The 16,614-nt window shown below is 37.8% G+C and overlaps 2 protein-coding genes across 8 annotated transcripts; one reads left to right on the top strand and one right to left on the bottom strand.

Moving 5' to 3' along the window:
* Positions 1–3,918: 3,918 nt before the first annotated feature.
* Positions 3,919–5,959, top strand: LOC124156876 (myb/SANT-like DNA-binding domain-containing protein 3). Of its 3 annotated transcripts, XM_046531367.1 has the most exons (4): positions 3,919–4,275; positions 4,550–4,814; positions 4,900–5,285; positions 5,731–5,959. In XM_046531367.1, the coding sequence occupies exons 1-4, from the start codon at positions 4,108–4,110 to the stop codon at positions 5,737–5,739; spliced, it is 828 nt and encodes a 275-aa protein (XP_046387323.1). In that variant the 5' UTR covers positions 3,919–4,107; the 3' UTR covers positions 5,740–5,959. The 3 variants fall into 3 exon arrangements, with proteins under 3 accessions (XP_046387323.1, XP_046387322.1, XP_046387321.1); XM_046531366.1 differs by having other exon boundaries at positions 4,903–5,959; XM_046531365.1 differs by having other exon boundaries at positions 4,900–5,959.
* A 346-nt stretch (positions 5,960–6,305) lies between these two features.
* Positions 6,306–10,715, bottom strand: LOC124157659 (putative nuclease HARBI1). 5 transcript variants are annotated; one of them, XR_006864635.1, is made up of 4 exons: positions 9,515–9,796; positions 8,839–9,057; positions 8,481–8,689; positions 6,306–6,833 (listed from the first exon to the last, which is right to left on the bottom strand). XR_006864635.1 is itself a non-coding variant. In XM_046532587.1 (4 exons), the coding sequence occupies exons 1-3, from the start codon at positions 10,532–10,534 to the stop codon at positions 8,866–8,868; spliced, it is 537 nt and encodes a 178-aa protein (XP_046388543.1). In that variant the 5' UTR covers positions 10,535–10,715; the 3' UTR covers positions 7,909–8,689; positions 8,839–8,865. The 5 variants fall into 5 exon arrangements, 1 of the variants encoding a protein (XP_046388543.1); XR_006864636.1 differs by lacking the exon at positions 6,306–6,833 and adding an exon at positions 6,840–6,970 and having other exon boundaries at positions 9,599–9,796; XR_006864637.1 differs by lacking the exon at positions 6,306–6,833 and adding an exon at positions 6,840–6,970 and having other exon boundaries at positions 9,632–9,796.
* Positions 10,716–16,614: the final 5,899 nt, after the last annotated feature.

The raw sequence follows: 16,614 nt of genomic DNA, 5'->3' as shown, positions 1-16,614 counted from the left end.
CTAGGAAAAAAACTTCTGTTTATGAAACCCGGTATTAACCGAATAGACTTAAAATACAGAATAATGTTTGGCAAAAAAACTTTTGGGCTATGTCTCTGCGTCAATTTTCGGATGGCCCCAACGTTTCCCGACCATTGCTCGTCGTTCTCTCAAGGGAATCGGATTCTGATTCCCTTGTAAAAGCGACCAGTATTAATCGGGAAATGCTGAGGCCACCCGAAAATTGACGCGGTAACATAGCCCAAAGGTTTTTATTCATCTAAAATAACGAGTAACCGCGAAAATTTTAACAAAGAATTAAGATTGAAGAATTTTATCGAGTGCACTATGATATAATTTCCCAATCCCAAGCACATAATACTCTTCGTTTCCGCATTTTTTCTTGCTCTTGGACTTCTATTTTTAGTAACTTGAAGGGGCTATGAGAAGAAACAGGATGATAGCTGAATAAGCGGAGGGACAAATAATGAGAAATTAGGTATGATAAAATATAAACAAACGGTAAATTCCACGCTTTAATATGTCGATACTATCAGTTTTAGGTCCAAGAGTTAGAGCTTCCGAGTATCGAAACCATGGTTGGCAGTGGAGTTATATATTAAAGTTTTGAAATCACCATTTTTTCTTTATATTTTATCATGGATACATCGCATTTCTATGCCTGAAACGATTTCATACCAGAAATTAGCTCTTGTAAATCGACGCATGTGCATGCAATATGCCTATGCCAACCTAAAAGGTCATTTAGGACAATTTTGAACAAGTATAGGACTCGCCGAGTGTTCACCAGGACATTCTTATATCTGATACTGATATTCTAGTTCCAATTTCGCATCCAAAGGGGCTTATTTCCTTATACCATTTGGGTGAAACCTCAAGCGACCAATTCTGGTTTTCTTTTTTTTTTTGAGGATATCGCACACGTTAACCTCCACGCGTTTTATTTTCAAACCTCACCCCATCACCGTCTCCCGAGTTCATGACGCTGCCACCAACCACGCTGCAAGTACCGAGCACAGATACCCTGCTCAGTTCACTCCACCCTTTAGGATGATACGCGTAAAGGCAGGCCAGCCGCACACGCCATAACATTCGGAATCGTCCCTTCTCCCCCTTTCTCTCTCGGTCCATCCCATTTATACCTCGCTGAGGACCTCTTCAAGACCGTCCCTTGTTCGTACAAGCAGCTGGCTAGGATTGAGCCGTCCCGGGGAAAATAATTTCGACTACTTTACGATTGGGAGTGCCTGATAGACTAAAGTCGTATCCTCCGCAGCATCTTCCCCTAGTCAATTCTAGGGTATTCCATTTCCCTCCCTTTTCCTGTCCGACTGTGCCTTAGTGTTCGGGAGGGCTTTGAAGAATGTTTTATGACCTCCCACCCTAGACCTAGTTAGGGAAATCCGGCTCATTATTTTGTACGTGTAGGATACTACAGGTCGATCGGTCTGCTTTTAGTAATTTCACTTTCATGCCAGGTCAATTTGGGCGACAACATTGTACTAAATAGAACAAGTGATCGTACTATTTTTTCCAAAATTGTTCTCAAAAGATGTTTTGTCCATTTTGTTTACAGCCTTACGCACCTTTATCAATTATTTCATTGTGTCTTTTAGGAATCTGGCAGAAAATTGTGTCACTTGTCGATTTCAATTCTATCTAGGGGTTAATGAAAACGGTTGTGGTTACAGATCTCATCGTTTGTTATTTTTGTTTAGATCAATTGTCTGTCAATTTTGATACCTGTGTTTAAGCGTAAGTGGTAAACACATCCTTAACCTTATAGGCATGCAGCGCAGATACAATGTTTGGAATACATTCCTACCAACAATTAGAGGTGGCAAGGTTCCCTATATCATATTGAGCTCTACTAATTTTGGTGGGGTTGGATATAAATTGGTGAGTTTTCCAACTTATTCCTGATTTCATGACTTCTTTTCACAGAGTAGGATCTATTCAGTGGTATGTTTCTTACCTCTGTTTAGCTGTTTTGCTAACTCAATAAAAAAAAACTTCGAACTGGTATTACCCGTAATTACATTTGTATGTTGTTCATTGATACAAAAATGTAAGATAACTTTTATAGAAGTTCATGCATTTAACGTATTGCAATTTTTTTTCTAGTTGATAAGACTTTTGAAAATTTAGTGTTGTTTTTCGAAAACAATCGCGAAATGTTCCGGTGGAAATAGCTATAAAAATCAGTTCATGTCAATAGCATAAAATATTTGCTACTCCTTTGTGTGCCATATAAATTTCACAGCTTTTAAAATTTTCCCGATCGATCATAAATTTTTAATGCGAAATCTTATGAAAAATATCTTAGCATAACGATTTCTGGCGTAAAGTAAACTCGTCCTTTTCCTGTTGAAAATCTTACAGCTCATTCGTGTTATCAAGTGTTTTTGTTATTTTCGGGTGGTAAAACTTTTTCTCTAAAATGATACTGTAATGTGTCAAAAGCTATTTCATGTCTCATGCCTTTCTGATACAATATATATGCGAATTTCCGAGGCGAAAAAGTTATGGTTACAAATAATTTTTTTAGACTTTTAATGCCTCTCTATTCAGTTAATTCATTTCGTCTGTATATTTTCCAAAACGTAGGCATTATTAATAAGGTAAGGGTCAAAGGAGTTAATGAAACTGATGCTCAGACGAGAGCGGTCATTGAACACGGAGAATTGGATTGGTGTCGGGCCATTGAATCAACTCCGGCTCTCAGCTTTTAGCGTCGAAATTCGTTTTCTCCGAGTTTGCTCAGCCTAAGTGATCGCCTTGGTTTCCTACCGAAAGTTTCCCTTCCCCAACCAAAAAGTTTTGGTTACTCGAAGACGTTGGATCGAGAGAGCGTCTTAGGACGGCTCGCTCGATGTATCCCATCACTTCATCTTCCCTTTACCCATCCCAAGAGGGTGGAGGAAATTAAACAAAAACCCCGGGTCCGCCTCAAAAGGTCCGACACTCTGTTTTTTAATGGATAGATCCATTTTCTCGAGCGTGTTCCATCGGAGATAAGGTGGCATGGCGCACTAAAACAAGCCTTCCCCCTCCCTATCACTTCCTCCCACTCTTTATAGGACTTAAAGAAGGGTTGCGTGATGTCCGCATGGGAGTGAGTTGTCTTTGGGGGTCGACTAGGAAGTCCCCCTTGAACCAAAAGAAGGAATGTATGTACTGCCTTGCGCATGTCAATACGCGTTATTCACTTATCCTTAATTTAAAGGCGAAAAATTCTTTTTCCTCTCCATGTGCAGTCTTCAAGTGTAAAACTCAAGGTTTCAAGGCAATTTTTAACCAAATTTTGTTCATTTCAAAATTTTTGAGGTATCGTAGCGGAATGGTGAGTAGAATCTTCCTAAATCATATAAGTAGTAGTTACTCTTTAGAGTACTTAGGTAGGGTTACGTTATGAAATATGATTTTATGCAAATCAAAAACTAACGCCACCTACAGTCACAGAGATAGCCAATCTTGATGCAGTTGACCAAGTTATTTCGAAATTACAGTTAAAGAACTTCATTTATATAAAAAGGCCACATAAGGAAATTAGACTGTTTAATATAGGTGCGATAAAAGAATTGGCATCGTATTTCATTTTATTTTATTATTATTATTTTTATATATATATATATTTTTATTTAACTAAATTTATTACAACAATGAGACTTAGCAACCAAACATTAAGGCCCGTATTGTCAGTCGCGCCTTCTATCGCGACCTTCTATCTAGGTGACCTTCACCTAAAAGGAAGCCAGTCAGTTCGAGAGTCCGTCCTTCTCTATTGTCGCCTTCGCCTTCGATTAGAAGGAGATATTGTTTACGTTCACGGACTGATCCGTTCACTCGGCCAGAAAAAAGCGAAGCGTTACGGAGGTAAATAAGGTTGCCGCCCATTTCGAAGTTAATAAAAATCGAATTATTCCGTGTGCCGCGACAGTGACTGTAGGTCCAATTGTTCGAGGGACAATGTTAATTATATTTTCGCTTTTCTTTGTTGCACCTGAATAGGTTGTAATTACTAATTATTGGAGTTCCCTCGCAATAACAATCAAAATTCAATCAATCGGAAAACTAATCACGCAGAAATAGACAGACGCAATCAGAATGGAGTCGAGGATGACGGTTGTGGAAAAAGATTTGCTGGTAGCGTTAGTTATTAAAAATAGGGATATAATAGAGAATAAAAGGACAGATGCTGTGGCGTTGTCTGATAAGACACGATGCTGGAGAAACATTGAAGCTGAATTTAACGGAAATTCTCAAGTCGTGAAGGTAGGTAATACTAGAGTTATTGGCTGGTCGTGTACATTAGTAATCTATTGTATTACTTGCTCATAGAAATGTTGTTATTTAATGACAAAGTGTGTTATAGTGCATTAAAGTAATATATATTTTTAACTTAGTTAAATTTTTAATAAGACACAATGTTTCCGATGTAGTTTTATGCATAGCGCGTAAAAATGAAATGCCGATGATGTGCGAATAAATATATGCGGCGATGTAGGAAGTACTCTTTGTTTAATCGAAGTGAATTTCACTTTAATAGCGAAATTGGAAGCAACTGAGGAAGGCATGGGACAACGTGAAAACGAAGAGGAGGAAAGCCCAGGCTCAGGAAACCCAGCGGAGGTTGGCCACAGGCGGTGGGCCATATGTACCGCCTGTGTGCGATCCCAACCCTGAGTTGGAAATAGCCATCCCATCACTGTCACACTGTGAGCAGAATGTTGGGGATATGGATGACGATCTCCTGGACTCGCCTCCTATCCCCAACGCGAGCAGTGGGCACACGGAACTGGAGTATCCAACAAGTAAGTATGTGCGATATTGCTTGTGGTAATGCATTACCTATCGTTATCGAAATTATACAATAAATTTTCTTTTTTCTTTTCAAAGTAGTCGAGGCTCCACCGTCAGATGTTCCGTGTGCCACGACAGTGATGGGAGGTCCGATAAGGACACCATCCTCCTCTGGTGGCATGACCAGAGGAGCTGCTGTAGAGAGAGAGTTGCAGGACCGGCTTGAGGGCTTGAAAACTTACAACGCACACCGCGATAAGATTCAAGCCCTCAGGCAAGAGACAGCACAAGTGGAGCTGGCCACAGCCAAGCTGGTCCATGACTTCCAACTGCGGAAAATGAAGCGAGACGAAGAGACACAGGTTCTGCAGTTGGAGGTCTTGAGACTGCAAAGGATGCAGCAGGAGCAGGCTCTGGCGCAACAAAAAAGGATGGATGACATCCAAATAAAAATTAAGGAGCAGGAGTTGCGCCAGATGATGGTTTGCTTTACCATATTTTGTTTTGTACTTTAGTGGTAGAAGTTGCCAGGGTAATAATTTACGTGAGGTATTTTAAAACAAATTCAAAAGGAATCAGAATGAAAATTTTGTTGCTCAAAGTTCATGCCTTTGCTAATGTATGTGTAAATTTAATGTCTTAACATCAATGGAAAGATGGCTTCAGGCTTCATTTATCTTTACCTTCATAACAATAATATCCATTTTTGAGACAGGCTGTGATATCGATTCCTTTCCAAGTTTACTTATTAAAGGAATATTGCATAGTTCCTTTGAAATAGATGCAAAGGATGAAGTTGCATTGAAACAAATGAAAATCAATGATGTTGGTTGAAGAAAGTATTTTCACTTATAATGGGATGATTTAGCAAGCAACATTTTTTTAATATTAATATTTCAACTAATTCTAAATTTTCCCCATTTTTAGGAGAAGTAGTGCTCCTGTTGCCACCTTTGCATGGCCAGCTCCATTCTGCTGTCCTGGAACTCTCTCTCTCTCTGCAGGATGTTACTGATGGTGTTCTTGTGGATCATGGCTATTTCCAATTCAGGATTCCATTGGGTTTCCTGCCGCTTACATCCTCCTCCCATGCCTTCCTCAGTTGTATAAGACCAGCATCGTACCTACTCATTCAACGTCACATAATCTGTCCTAATATTCTCTATTATATCCCTATTTATGTAACCAGCTACCTTTAAAAAAATATTTTGTAAAATTCTTTTTTTATTAAACATACAGTAGAGAAATGCACTGAAAACTCTTTCATTCTTTGTTAATCCCTCTTTTCTACCCAGGAAAGCGGCTTTCCTTTTTCGAAACCTTTCAGCAATATATGGCAGTAAGGAAAAAATGAAAGGTAACCAAATGAACAATTTTGATAAAGAAATATGCAGTATTAGCTATATCTACTATAATCATCCAACTTAAAAGAAAAAAATCATCGTGCCAATGGTTAATGTCATCAGAAAGGGAGCCAACATGGGCCAACAAAAACACTGCAGTTAACTGTAATTTGTTTTTTATTAGAATAGAACAACCTCGATGATTTCATTAAATATAAATTCGACAATCCTCACAACTCAGCTCAGTAATACATAAGAGAAGGTGAAATCCAGTAGATAATACTCGGAAAGGGAACTTATGATGGTATAGGATTTCAGAGAGACAGTGACTGATGCACAGCTACCATGAATAGCAGTGGAATGCCTGTACCAGCAATATTAGAATCACTGATGACCATGGGAAAAAGACTTGACAGACGAGGAATTCACAGCCATCAGAAATGTTCCCATGCAACAGCTAATTTCCCTGACACAAATTCCCATTAAAAGACTAGGAGGCGAAGCAACAGGCATCGGCTTAAAGGAACAGGAATAGAAACTATGGAGATGTCTGCAAACAGCAGGGGTCCATCCATGAAGCACAATATCCATAACAGCAGCTGAAGCACATATTTGATCCTGGACAAATGTTAGGAAGACTGTGGTATCCATTACTGACTTACTTATTCACACCAGCTGTCAACCCTCCTGTAATGCAAATAGAAGAATATTAAAACACAGAAATATATTATTTCCTAGTTATTAAGTGAGGATAATTGAAAATTTCATGAATTAACTCTTCCAGAATTAGAATGCTCCTGGTCCTGATGTGCGAGGTGTTGTATCTAAACATAAGAAGAATTACAATATTAAACTTTCATTCAGTGATTTGGATAAAATATTATAAAGTTGTTACTTTGCATCAATAATAAGGAAAGGTATAATGTTTAATGCATGTGAGGAAGGATGGATTCCCAATGTGCATGCATTAAATGAATGGCAGTATTGAAAAGGTCGTTAAGTTTACCCTATCACTACCAATAAATTGTTTTTTAATTCTAAAGATCCCATTAATGACGAAGAAATGGTACTGTTTATTTCATGAGATGTAACACAAATGATTATAATTTTTGCTGATCAGACTGGGAGAAAATTTATCTATGGGTTGATGAAAATTTCACACATGACATAATAGTATGGAAAATTATTATAGCTGATTGTATCATTGCTATCTATGAACTTCCACAAAGTGACATCGTCAACCATCGATCTGAGATTGTTAAGCAATATTCACTTCAAAATGTGTGTTTAGTAGGTAGTTATTTAGCATCCCTAATAAAATAATGAGCGGTAAAGTGGTAATTCAAAGTGATTACATCTAATAATTTTTCATATGCAACAAGTCTGTTAGGTATTATCTTATTCAATCATGAATGCACTTCATTCTCTTATTGGAGATCAACTTGGAATGAACTTAAACACTTGATTTTAAGTAATATCATGATCATCACAGGTTTTTCTTTAGTCTGTTTAAATGTCTGTGAGAAGAACATACGAGTGAAGCATTAATTGAAATTAAAAAAACTCAAATAAACCATTAAACATTACCAATTTTTTGTTACCTATTATAAAGAATTTGTCCTTAAAAAGATTAAAACAATTAACAAGATACCAAACATGGCCTAGGATATCTTATTTCAGCAATGACTATGAGTAGGTCATCAAGCAATACTAGAGCATCAAGGATCAGATTTAAAAACACATTCAGCATTTTTATGGGTCAGGAAAAGGATTACCTAATTCAAGCCCATTTCAAAAGAAAGATAAATAATATGTATTTTAATTCTATATGGTCGTAAAGAAAACTCTCAAAAAAAAGTTTTAAACCAGTTGTATACCTCTTATAAAATGGATATGAAATGCATGAACTGTTCCTTTAAGTGTAAGCATCGTAGGACTTGAATAAACCTATCTTAGCCAGGCAGCGGTACATTTACCTTGTTGTCATAGAGACAATAAGTCAAAGTGTATAAGACAGTATGAATACCTTTCTGAATATAGTACTCAACTACAGCTGATATGATCTGTTTCATTTGCACTTTTCCAATAATTTTTTTTCACTATGCCATTTTATTTTTAAGCATTGTTATTGCATCTATGTAAGAGAAAAACAGCGTGCCATGGCATAAAAGGTCATCATTACCACCATTAATAAGGATTACAATTAAATAGTCTCCCTACATACTCTAAAAAACTCTATCTAACATAATAGCATGAATGATAAATATAGATAACTGAAAAAATACGCCCAAGGTACAGAGAAACATACAAATCATAATTAATAGGAATATTTACCGCCTTTCAGGACCAGTTGTAGGATGTAAAACTGGTGTGAATAAATAAGGAAGTAATGGATAACCACTATCCCCTAGAAGGATTCCTCGCATCTGCCCAGCTTCAAATCTGTGCTTAAGCCTACTGTTATGGAATATACGTGCATCATGCACGGATCCCTGCCATCTGCAAACAATATCCATAATTTCCATGGATGGTCCCACCACAACCTACAAAGAAGACACTATGAGATTACAAAAGAAGGCATCCTATGAATTACAAAAGGATTATTACCTTATAAATGGATGCAAAAGTAATTTCTATATGTAGAAACTTAATTTCCATGTAACAGTATTGTTTTCTACAAGCAATGCAATACCTGAACGTTCATGGAGAACCATCCTTTCTAGTTCCTATAAACCTCTGCCAGGTCACCTCCAGGGCTTTTAATGGGAATGTGGGTACAGTCGATGCATCCCACCACGCCAGGAAAATTAGCTATTGCATAGAAATTATTTCTGATAGCTGCAAATTCTTCCTCTGTCGACGGTCTTTTCACCCACAACGGCAGCTTAGCAGCTAGTTCTGCACTGACATTCTAAAGTGGAATTTAAAGCACATATTTTTGTTAATAAACTACTTATACATTACTACACTTGAGGACTTTATAAGGTAATTGTGATAAAAAGTATCCACATGTATCTTCTCACAATTTAATATCAAGTGTCATCCACGAAAAGTTTCAACAAAATGTAAATGTACGTGAACGAAATACACTAACATCAAACTCTTCATTAGTTATAAGTTGAAATAACGATCAGGAATAGCAATAATAGATAATTACGAATACTGACAACTATTGGACAAGTAAAAACTAATCATAACGCTTTGAAAAGTAATCGGCTATATTAATATAAAAATTGATGAAGCAATAAAATCGATGCACGTAGCACAGAGTTAAAACACACGAAAATATGTATTTTGATGTCATCACCAACTCTCTCTCTCTCATTAAATGTCAACAACAACTCTTTCCATTATGGTAGTATACATACTTCTTTGAGAGCGAAAATCTCAGCATACAAAAAGGCGTAATGAAAACATAAACAACGAAAATAACTCCACACGACTGTACCTACTGTTCATAACCGGTCTCCCATGCAATACTTTACCATTAGAATTCTTTTAAATCTTTCACAAATGAGTAATTAATGCAGTTTTCTCAGGCGATGTAAGTCTGACCGTGAAATGAAAACACGCGTCAAGTTAGCCCAACAAAAGGCATCCCAATTTATTTTCTAATGTGATGTTTACCGTGTTACGTCAAGGACAGCAGAATTCTGTTACCCGTAACTGTTCGACGAAGGAGCACAATTTGAATTGACGTGTCCTTTGTAAAGTTCGTTCCACAATTTTTAAATAGTATAAAAAAGCCATTAATGATCACAAACAACTTACCTTCAAGATCTGCGAAACAGACGGTTGAGATACTTGAAAAAGGTCAGCACAGACCAACTGCAATCGACAAAATGGTTTCTTTAGACGGGGAAAACCAACCAAAAAGGAATGCGAATATCATCTATGCATCATAACATTATTCGTTAACACCAAACAATAATTACTACGAGTGCATTCAGGTCATTTGAAGTGCTTTGCCAATGTAAACAAAATTTCGAATAGTAAACAATACGGCTACAAGCTGAATAAATCAACCAACTCTACAATTATTTCCATCTTACAAACACGCTAAATACTACAATATCAAAAGGAAACTTTATTTCACTTACCTGAAAGCTGCCGGTGGCAAAAAATCGCAGGGCCGTCAATAATTTCAATATTGGTGGAACAGGCATTCCACGGTTGCTGATGTTTTGCAATGCTATCATGGGTAGCAGTACATCAATCACTGTTCTCTTCGAAAACCTGTACCTGGTCATAAATTCCCCTTCCGAGTAATATTCTACTGGATTTTGCCTATCTCTTATGTATCGCCGAGGTATGTAGTTATAAGGATTGTCGAAAATATATTCAATAAAATCATCGAGGTGTTCATCGCGCTCAAATAATTCCGCCATGTTATTTAGGTACTGTTGCTATGGTTGGAGGCCTTCTCGTATTAGAAGCATAGCCCAGGGTATGCTTCTAATCGAAGGCCACAGTCGCCTCCTATAGGAGGAGAGGAGCGTCTCTCAATATGAAATCTCTCCAGAAGGAGGGTTAGAAGGTGAAGGTCGCCTAGAAGGCGCGACTGACAATACGGGCCTAAATAAATCAATATTCAACCCTGATGATGAGTGCCGAGACGGTACTTGAAACGTTGGCCGTTATTAAAACATTAACCCGGTGGGAATCCCGAGAAAAGTTTACCTAGGGTTACGTTATGCCCGAATGGGAGTGAGTTGTCTTTGAGGGTCGACTGTAAAATCTCACTTGTACCAGAAGAAGTGATGTATGTACTGTTTTCAGCATGTCAATACGCGTTATTCACTTATCCTTAACTTAAAGACGAAACATTATTTGTCCTCTTCGAGTACAATCCTTAAGTACAATCCTTAATTCAAGGTAATTGTAGCCAAACTTTTTTAATTTAAATATTTGGAGGATCGTGGCGACCAAGTGTGTTGATTATTGAATCTAGCCAAGTGTCACAATTAAAAATTCATAGGATCCCTTTTTCTCTCACCTACTTCTCTACTACACTCCTTCCCAATCTTTACATGATCGAGAAAGGGTTTTGTGATGTCTACATGGGAGTGAGTTATCTTTTAGGGTCGACTAGGATATCTCTCTCGAACCAGGAGAAGGAATGTATGCACTGTCTTGCACATATCATTACCCGTTACCCTTATTTTCTTGATTTGAAGAAGAAATATATTTTTTCCTCTTCATGTGCAATCTTTAAGGGTAAAACTAGATGTTTCAAGGTAATTTTAGCCTAACTTCGTTTTTTTCAAATGTTTTAGCTATCTTGACGTCATAGTGAGTAAGTTGATAGTTGGGTTGAGCGAAGAATCTTCAATATTCCAAAGCCTACCAACACCACAAATGAAACCCCGCGAAGAACGAGGCGGGTCAAAGAAATGGAAAGACCTGTAAAGGGTGTGATAGAGTCCGGGGAATTACCAACCTTCGGGTTGAATCGGAGTCAGTTGCTCATAATGTAATTATAAGTAAGGATACTTTAAGTTCAACTTCCGTTTTTGATGAGTACATGGTGCGTAGGTACTTGACGATTAATTAATTAATAGATTCATGTACTCATTACTCCCTATGTACTTTTACTTTTTGTCTGAGGGTCAACGTCGTTATATCTGTGAGACGCATATATATATAAATTTGAATAACAGGATTCGAGATGAATCGTCATGATTATTTATCATATCCCAATCCTATAAAGGTTGAAGTTGGTTGAGCGTTAAATCGTCGATCTTGAGGATATAGTATTCGCATTTTGGGTGCGAATATATCTGACCATAGGTATCATCAAAATCCACCAAAAGTACTATTTTCAAGATTTTATTATGAATTAATTATACCTGTGAGTGATTTTTGTAATTTTATGCAACAATTTAATCACATTTGAAGCCTGCCTAATAAATTTAATTTTTTTGACTTGGCTCACCCAATGATTACAATAAAATCGTTTGCCATTGATGGATGGTTGACATTCATTCACGCTTTGCGCAATCTCCATCTGTAGATTTCAACTTAGGAATCGTAAGTCAATTGTGATTTTAACTCTTTGATAATGAATTTTATAAATCATTTTTGTAATTTGTCTTGATTAAAAAATAATGTGTCCATTATGTTTTAAAGTACAGCAGATTAGCCGTTTATGTTGTAACCGAAGGAATACTCACTCGAATTAGGCTCATTGAAATAGGAAAAAACTTTGTAATTTCCTGTTATAGATTGTAGTAAAATACTACCGGTTTCAATCGTTGAATCATCTTCAGTTAAACTTACATTTTAAATTCAGTTTTGTTAGCCGCGGTATTTATACGCGAGGATGAGGTTATTTTTTTTATTTTAAGTTCAACGAATGCAGGTGTAACAACCAAAACCGGTAGTATTTTGTGAATAATAATAATTCAATGGAAGAAAAAAATATGTGTCCTTGTTCCAATATGGAGAACTTCATAAAGTTAGATCTTCCTCTTACAACTACAATTTAGACAGCGACATTGAAGACATCTCTAACTGAAAATCGTTTATTGCTTCGTTGCTTCGGTCAGGGTTAAGGGTCATCCGTGTCATTAGAGTTCCTCGTTAGAGTTTATTCAAATTAGACTTATTAAAATTAGAAAAAAATGGCAATTTCCAATGAATTTATTGTAAAAAAAAACATCATCTTCGGTTATTACATTACCACCAGGCAAACATACAATTAAAAGCAAGTCCGTTAGGATGCGGTATTGATGCGTAAGGAAGGTGTAGGTTTTTTATTGTAACTTTAATTGATGCAGAAGCAAAACCCAAAACGGTAGTATTTTTCTTACAATAATATTAATTCGGAGAAAAAACTAAGGTATGCCCTTGTTTTAATGTGGAAAGACTCCATGAAGATAGATCTTCCTTTTGCATTTTCAAATTAGACAGCGATAGTGAAAACGTATCTCTAAGAGAAAAAAGTTTATTACTCCAATGCCTCGGTCAGGGTTAAGGGTCATCCGCGTCATTAGAGCTCGCCGTGAGTGTTAAGTTGTCGAATGGGATTCCACAAAATCTCCTAAGTTCCTGGGATTGGGAAGGGAGGTGGAGTGAGTAAGAGAGACGTCTTGTAACTACGTATGCACTCTCTCGTGGGAAATCCTCGCTGTCCTGTCGGCCACGGACGTCTCAGACGTGTAGGACCTACTCCGAAGGCGGCCTTCTCCCGAGTGTCCTTGTACGACGATTGGGGTCTCAGTCAGTCCTCTGAGGGATGTATCCACGTCTTGGGAGAGAGCTGCTCTAGGGTTTCCAAGTCCTTGCATCTCGAGGTTACACCGCACTTGATTGGCATGAGTAAGCGACGGTATTCTACGGCCTTGCGCCATACCTTGCCAGGAATAGTAATCTTGCATTGAATTGGTGACCGTTGTGAATGTCTAATCTCTAATGAAATATGGTGGGAGCGAAGAATTTATTGTCTAACAATAGGGTGGTTTCCTATTATTTTTTTATTGCCTAAATTGAAAGATTATTACTCATGGAGTACGTATTTCACGCTTTTAGATTTTTAAATGACGATATCTATTTTTCGCGATTAAATGAAAAGTGAAAATTTTCAAGCGCGCGAAAACGCGGCGGGTAAGTATGAATGCCGGGAAATCTCTCCGTCTGACGTGTTTCTCGTTCCCGCTGCCGCAAGTGAGGTGACTTTGGGGCGAGGCTTTGAGCGCTGATACAACGTAGGATGCTAGCAGGTAGCAGAGTACCCTGCTAACTGGTAGCGCTTGGCTTAAATAAGGATTATTAATACCTTATCAAACGAAGGAAACTTTCCTACCTTAGGCAGTTTTAAAAGGTGATTATAAAGACATGTTTCCCTGAGCTCTGTGCCTCATGCATGCATTGGTAATCTCAGACGATGTAAAACTCCTATCTACTCGAATAGAAACTAGGTCCCTGTGACGTCACAAGGAGTGGCATCGCATCACTGCCTTTCGTTTTCTTTGATGAAGGAAATTACCCTATTAGGTTGTATCCTGAAGAGGGTACACAGACACTATGGAAATCAACACAAATGCTAAATTACTGTCAAGGGATATTATATGTAAATATTGGTTTCGTTGTTTTAAAATATTACAATTTCTTTTATTGTCAATTTTTCAGTACTCAAAAGAATCTTTTAACCTCGCATTGAATTTTATTGTGTTCACAGTTATTTGTAAGCTGAATTGTGTCTTGATGATACATAAACCGGCTTTAATCTCCATATTTTTTTATTCCTCAGAATTGTCCTATCAAATTTTCCGAATTATCTAATTGTTTATGTTTGTGTTTTTGAAAAATGTGTATATTTGTTTTTTGTTGAGAAAAAATACTTTATATTCCCCCTCTTTTACAACTTTATCACTATGTTTTCCTTTGACGTCATTTCCTACTGCCTTGATTCGATTCCGTGCACCAGGAGTAGATGCTATACCTTAATGTCGATAGTATTTGCTCGAAGAGCTCATATATCTCATGCGGTAACTTTTTACACTAAACTTGCAGTGAATTATGCGGCGAACTGAAAATCAAAGTACTGGTGCTGCAATTTTGCCTTTGGAAATTAATTTCGCGCCAAACAACTTAGAACCTTGTGGATGAACATTTAAGAAGTTGGTAGCAAACCACCCTCTGTTGTATGACCTCGTTGAGAGAATGTATTCCCTTGAGAACAACACGTCGATTCAAAAATAAGGGTGTGAACTTAGGTCGTTGACACTCTCCGTCAGTTTTATGATTCCTCGAATGCTTGCGCTTCTCAACTCGTGCAATAACTGCTCATCTTGGTTAACTCACGCTCCACCCACCCTCGAATTGTCTGTCATAAACATTTCGCCTTAAGTCATCTCGCATCTGAACCCTATCATCGCGCACTTCTAGACGGTCTGGCACAAGTTTTTCGAAGCCTGATACTTGACACTACACTCCGTCGTTGAAGTCACCGTGTGAAAGAGCCATCATTCTACATATCCACTCCTCAACTTTACCCTTTACCTCAGGATTGTGTCTTAATGGCTTTACACTCCGCATGCTGCATCAATCTGATCAAATATACTGAGCACCGTTCTTCCGAATTTTAGGAATCAATCACCCATACGAGTAATGTGATTCACTTGAAGACTTCCCGACTCTCGCGGAGTCTCGTAGTGAAAGAGAGGTTTTTCGGGTCTCCTCAGCGTTTTTATCCATATTCACGGACAGTTTCTCCCTATCGTTCCCGTTGGCCTCCTAAAGTCAAATTTAAACCTTGAATTAATTATTGAGACAATATTACACATTCTACATTTTGGATAAAAGTTCACATAGAAATTCACGGTAAAGTTTAGCATAAGAATATACCGCATGATTGTGGTTTTAGACCTCGACTGTAGACATAAAGATGTATAAATTACACTTTTGTAATAAAGGATTGTAGTTGGGCAGTAGAATATGATGAGTAAGCTAACTGGAGATTTGGTGAAATATTGCCCAAGCATATGGATAGAAGACAAAATAAGGAGTAAATGATCGCAAATGCCACCCTCGGTGGCGACGGGGTAAAGATCTCGCCTGCCGAACCGGAGGTTCGAGTTCGGGTACGGGTTCGGGTACGGGTTCGAGTCCCGCCTGAGTTGGTTGTCCCTATTCTGAGGATGGCTTTTCATCGTCGTAAGTTGTTGTTCTTTATAATCGTTGTCTGTTCTTTAAATCGGTTTTCAGGGCACTGAAGATAAAAATAATATATGTGGTGAATTGAAAAAATTCTCCGACTCATTTCTCATCCATTCTGGTGTATCGTTGCAAAATATCAATTTTTTGTCACATACCACAATGGTTGATGGGAACTTTATCAATGGTAAGAATGTTCTTGCGCGATCGTCAAAAACATATTTTTTTTCTCTGCATGGAATCATAACTAGCGCATTCACTATGAAATATTATCCCCAGGCACAGTATGCCGCCAGTACAGGGGCAGATTTCAAATGGCTCTTCTCTTTGGTTGAAGAAGTAACGTAAATATTTAACGTAGATTGTGACTTATTTTAACGTGAAGAGGGAGAAGATAGTCAGGGGGAGGAAAAAAAATCAGTGTGAAGATGGGAACTAATGAACTCTCTTGAAGCTGTCTCCCTTTTCTCGCTTGGTTAGAGTAGACTGGGTCATGTCAGGAAGGAGAAGAAGGGGCCTGGAGCGCCTGTAAGAGCGCCTCCTCACGCGAGGAAATCAGAATAAACTTGAGTCCTTCATGGGTAATGGTGAGGTATTTAGTCATTTCTCCACGACAAATGACACATTTCTGAATTGCGACTAGCCAAGGTCCAACTTCGTAGTCGTTGAAAATGGTGATATGGCTACTCAGATTTCAATTATTCCTATTAATTAACAGTTTATGTTTTCAGAACTTAAGTATGTTATGCTAACATAATCAAGTATGTGTTTGAGGGAAAAGAATCCAAGTATACAATCAACAATTAAAATC

This window comes from Ischnura elegans, chromosome 4, assembly GCF_921293095.1.
Source record: "Ischnura elegans chromosome 4, ioIscEleg1.1, whole genome shotgun sequence".
NCBI lineage: Eukaryota > Metazoa > Arthropoda > Insecta > Odonata > Coenagrionidae > Ischnura > Ischnura elegans.
The sequence above is the reverse complement of the archived record's forward strand: the minus strand, read 5'-3'. Positions and strand labels throughout refer to the sequence as shown.